Source organism: Dromiciops gliroides, chromosome 4, assembly GCF_019393635.1.
Source record: "Dromiciops gliroides isolate mDroGli1 chromosome 4, mDroGli1.pri, whole genome shotgun sequence".
Taxonomy (NCBI): domain Eukaryota; kingdom Metazoa; phylum Chordata; class Mammalia; order Microbiotheria; family Microbiotheriidae; genus Dromiciops; species Dromiciops gliroides.
Genome location: NC_057864.1, coordinates 452,796,898 through 452,800,838, shown reverse-complemented (window position 1 = coordinate 452,800,838; position 3,941 = coordinate 452,796,898). Strand labels below are relative to the sequence as shown.

The 3,941-nt window shown below is 39.1% G+C and overlaps 1 protein-coding gene across 1 annotated transcript; it reads left to right on the top strand.

The window, feature by feature from the left end:
- The first annotated feature begins 1,185 nt into the window (after positions 1–1,185).
- LOC122756366 (small ubiquitin-related modifier 2-like) lies at positions 1,186–1,636 on the top strand. Its single transcript, XM_044005624.1, has 3 exons — positions 1,186–1,292; positions 1,456–1,502; positions 1,560–1,636. The coding sequence occupies exons 1-3, from the start codon at positions 1,186–1,188 to the stop codon at positions 1,634–1,636; spliced, it is 231 nt and encodes a 76-aa protein (XP_043861559.1).
- Positions 1,637–3,941: the final 2,305 nt, after the last annotated feature.

The following is a 3,941-nucleotide window of genomic DNA, read 5'->3' as shown; positions in this document are numbered from 1 at the left end:
TAAATATTTTTGTACAGAGAAATATTTTTAACAGATGAGTCTTTTTATTTCCTATCAATAGCAGCCTTAGGACATAAACCTAGTAGTAAAACTGAAATAAGTATTTTGTTTCAGGAAGAACCTTGGTCTTGCCTGGCCTTCCTCTCCTCATTTCTTCCCCTGGTTATACCACTTTGAGGCTTCTCTGAGTTTTCCATTGTGCCCCTGAGTCAGGTATTTTCCTACCCAGCCCTTCTTCACTATTCCCCCAACACTTTTCAGCTTCCTTGTGTCTGTTGTGTTACCTCTTTGGATTGTAAGCTCTTTGAAGGCAGGAACTGTCCCTTTTTTTCCGTATTTGCATCTCCAGTGCTTAGCAGAGTGCCTGGAATAGTAAATGCTTAAGAAATATTTATTAACTGAATAATAGTCATTCAATGAGACGGAGGTATAACAAAAGGGTAACCTTCATGCAGCACTGAGATCTAGGGAATGTCAGAAGAGCTAGAAGGCAACCAGCAGGCTTGATGGGCTGTTGGAGGATTTATGGAGGGATATAGAAAAAAGTCACACAAGAAGAGAAGGTAGGAATAAGTTATCTTCACCAGAGGAAAAAGTACCAACATAAATGAGATCACAGATCCATTGAATGGCCTTGAATTGACTGAAAGAAATTATTAACATAAATAATTTTTATTATATTTTGTTTTTCCGGCGGCTAGGTGGCGCAGAGCATGGGCCCTGGATTCAGGAGTTCCTGAGTTCAAATCCGGCTTCAGACACTTGACACTTACTGGCTGTGTGACCCTGGGCAAGTCACTTAACCCCCATTGCCCCACAAAAAAACAAAAAAACAAAAACAAAAACAAATTATGTGAGTTGTATCTATTGATATTTACCATATTAGAAATTGAAACTGATAAAATTTTTAAAACATTCATTTATTAATTCAATTAAAAACAAAAGTAACAAATCCATTACATGATAACTTACATAACATTTTGATGAAAAATAATTATATTTTCCAAAACAAAGAAAAAAAATTAAGAAGAGCATCTTTTAGTACCTCCACCGCTGCTGCCTCCTCCTCTTCCTCCTCCTCCTCCTCCTGCCGCTGCTGCTTCTTCCCCCGCCCCGTTCCCTTGGAGCGGACCATCCTGGTGCCTCTTTTGTTAAGCGGCGGCTGAGGAGACCCCCAGACTCGCCATGGCCGACGAAAAGCCGAAGGAAGAAGTCAAGACTGAAAACAACGACCACATCAATTTGAAGGCGGCAGGGCAAGATGGTTGGGTGGTGCAATTTAAGATTAAGAGGCACATGGGGGGCAGCTAGATGGCGCAGTGGTTAAAGCACCGGCCCTGAATTCAGGAGTACCTGAGTTCAAATCCGGCCTCAGACACTTGACACTTACTAGCTGTGTGACTCTGGGCAAGTCACTTAACCCCCATTGCCTGCAAAAAAAAAAAAGATTAAGAGGCACACACCACTTAGTAAACTAATGAAAGCCTATTGTGAACAACAGGGTTTGTCAATGAGGCAGATCAGATTCCGATGTGATGGGCAACCAATCAATGAAACAGACACACCTGCACAGTTGGAAATGGAGGATGAAGATCCAATGGATGTATTCCAGCAGCAGACCGGTGGTGTTTACTAAAAAGAGAACCTGCAACTCTGCTCCAGAACTGTGCTCCCGAGGAAAACAATACATTCCCAATTAGAAAACCAAGATTTGGTTCATCCACCTCCTCACGACTGCAGTATAGTTTTCTCTCTTCTTTGATTCCCTTCCCCCATTCCTTTATTGTACATAAAGTAACTGGTGTATGTGCACAGGCATAATGCGTATTTTTTTAACTAAATGGCCGATGGTATGTTTTGATCAACATCAAATGGAGATGGGGAGGGGAAAAAACAAACTGGTTCTGTGAAAATATCCCTTTTCTCCATTAGTGGCATGCTCATTCAACTTTTATCTTTATATTCCAGTAAGTTATTTTGCTCTCACTGTTTAACAACAACAACAACAACAAAAAAAAAACCACAAAAAAATCCTTGCATACCTTGTTTGATTGGATAATTTCAATGTTTTTCTTTTATCATTGTAAAACCAAGGACGTTTTATAACTTTTTTTGTATGTAGCTGTTACATGTAGGGCAATCTCTTACTCTCAGTAGGGATAAATTACTATAAAGAAATTGATCCTAGATAGTCGTCCCTTCAAGTCAAACATCTTGTTGTTTAAATAAACTTCTTGTTTAAAATTTTAAAATACCCAAAAAACAAAGAAAACAAAACAAAGAAGAGCATCTTTTTTTTTCATATGCTTCCACATCTTTAATATCTGACTTAGTAGAATTCAGTTGGATTCTCCCTTCTGCTTCTAAATTCGATCTATTGTAATGTGTCATTTTGAATGAAGTATATGAAGAAAATTAGACCTCATAGAAATATGTAGTTATTCTTCATTGGAGACCTCTTCCTTTCCCCAATTCGCAGAGCCAAGAAAAAGTATCTTCATACTTGCCAGCTTCCGAATAATTTTTCTGCCCTCATGTATCTACAACCTTTCATACAAATGTTTCCCTCCCCAGTTTATTGTTTTCATTCATTAATGAGGGATTTAGAATCTGTTTCATAGCCTTCCTCCCCTCCCCATCATCTTTGATTATCTTCTATCACCTCAAAATTCATGTTGAGTAACTTTATAACACACTGATCTGATAGTTCCTCAACTTATATCTTTATCCCATGTTAGCTATCCACTGGTATGGTCACACTTCAAATTTCATGATCCTTTGAAACTTTGCGACCTCAAAAATCCCAGACTGGAATTACCTAAATTCTGCCTACTTGGCACTCTTCCTAAACAATCATTCACATGCTACTTCAGTCTGAATTCCAAATTCATGGTTCACTTTTCCTCCTTTGTCTCCTTCACTGTATCTTCTACCTCCTATCCTCCCTCTCCTACATCCTTACTCCTATTGAAGCTGATCTTTGGCATTACCATGACCTGTGGTCCTTTCCTTGATTCTTTTGCCTTTCTATCTGTACCTCATGGTCTGTTACTTCAATGATTCAGCGTCCATCACCCTAGACCCTCTCATCCCCTAAACCTTCTGGCAGCCTAACTCTGCTAATCATTCTAGCATTACTAGAAAAAGTCACAAAAACAAGCTGATTTCATCCGTTACAAATATATATGATAATTTCAGTTGGTCCCTCAAAGCTGCTCATCTTTTTGATTCCCTGTCACACTCCCCATAGTAACTGTCCCAAAGCTTTTCTGTCCTCATGCTTGAGGACAAAGCTAAAAAGTGCTAGACTTGAAATCAGAAATTCTGAGCTTGAATTATGTCTCTATTAACTTCTATATACTATGGAAAAGTTACTTGGCCTCTCTGGGTCTTCATTCCCCATCTGTAAATTGGGAATGTTGGATTCTGTGGTCTATGAAATCCATTCCAAATCAATGATCCAATGCAGGAATCATTAGCTGTAGTAAGGACATGTCAGCAGCTGGATCCTAAGCAGAAAATTAATTCTGGCTTAACCCCAAACACTAGAGTATAGCCGAAAGGTAGGATGCTCCATTAACCCAGTGAGTCAACTTGGAAAGTATCCCTTTTGGATGACTCAATCCCATTTTGTAGATCCAGTTTCTTGGACATTTGCCTGGCCCTTTTCAAACCATACCTGTTAGTTCTGTCCCCTTTGTAGTACATCGTTCTCAAACTACATAACTGTATTTCTGGGTATTAAAGAATCTTACTGCCTACGTCCTATACAATGACAATCTATGCTTTGGCCTTCTGTATCTTACTACTTGATTCCTATTTGTTCCCTTTTCTCCTTTCACACAGATACCACCCTGGTGTAAGCCTTCATTGCTTCTCTCCTGGACTATTTCAGTAACAGCTCATGATACAATGATACTAAATCTCCTAATTGGCTTTTC

Coding starts and splice junctions, on each gene's coding strand:
- LOC122756366 (XM_044005624.1), top strand. CDS start 1,186: ATGGCCGACGAAAAGCCGAAGGAAGAAGTCAAGACTGAAAACAACGAC. Junction 1,293..1,455: donor GTGCAATTTAAGATTAAGAG/GCACATGGGGGG, acceptor AAAGATTAAGAG/GCACACACCACTTAGTAAAC. Junction 1,503..1,559: donor AGCCTATTGTGAACAACAGG/GTTTGTCAATGA, acceptor TCAATGAAACAG/ACACACCTGCACAGTTGGAA.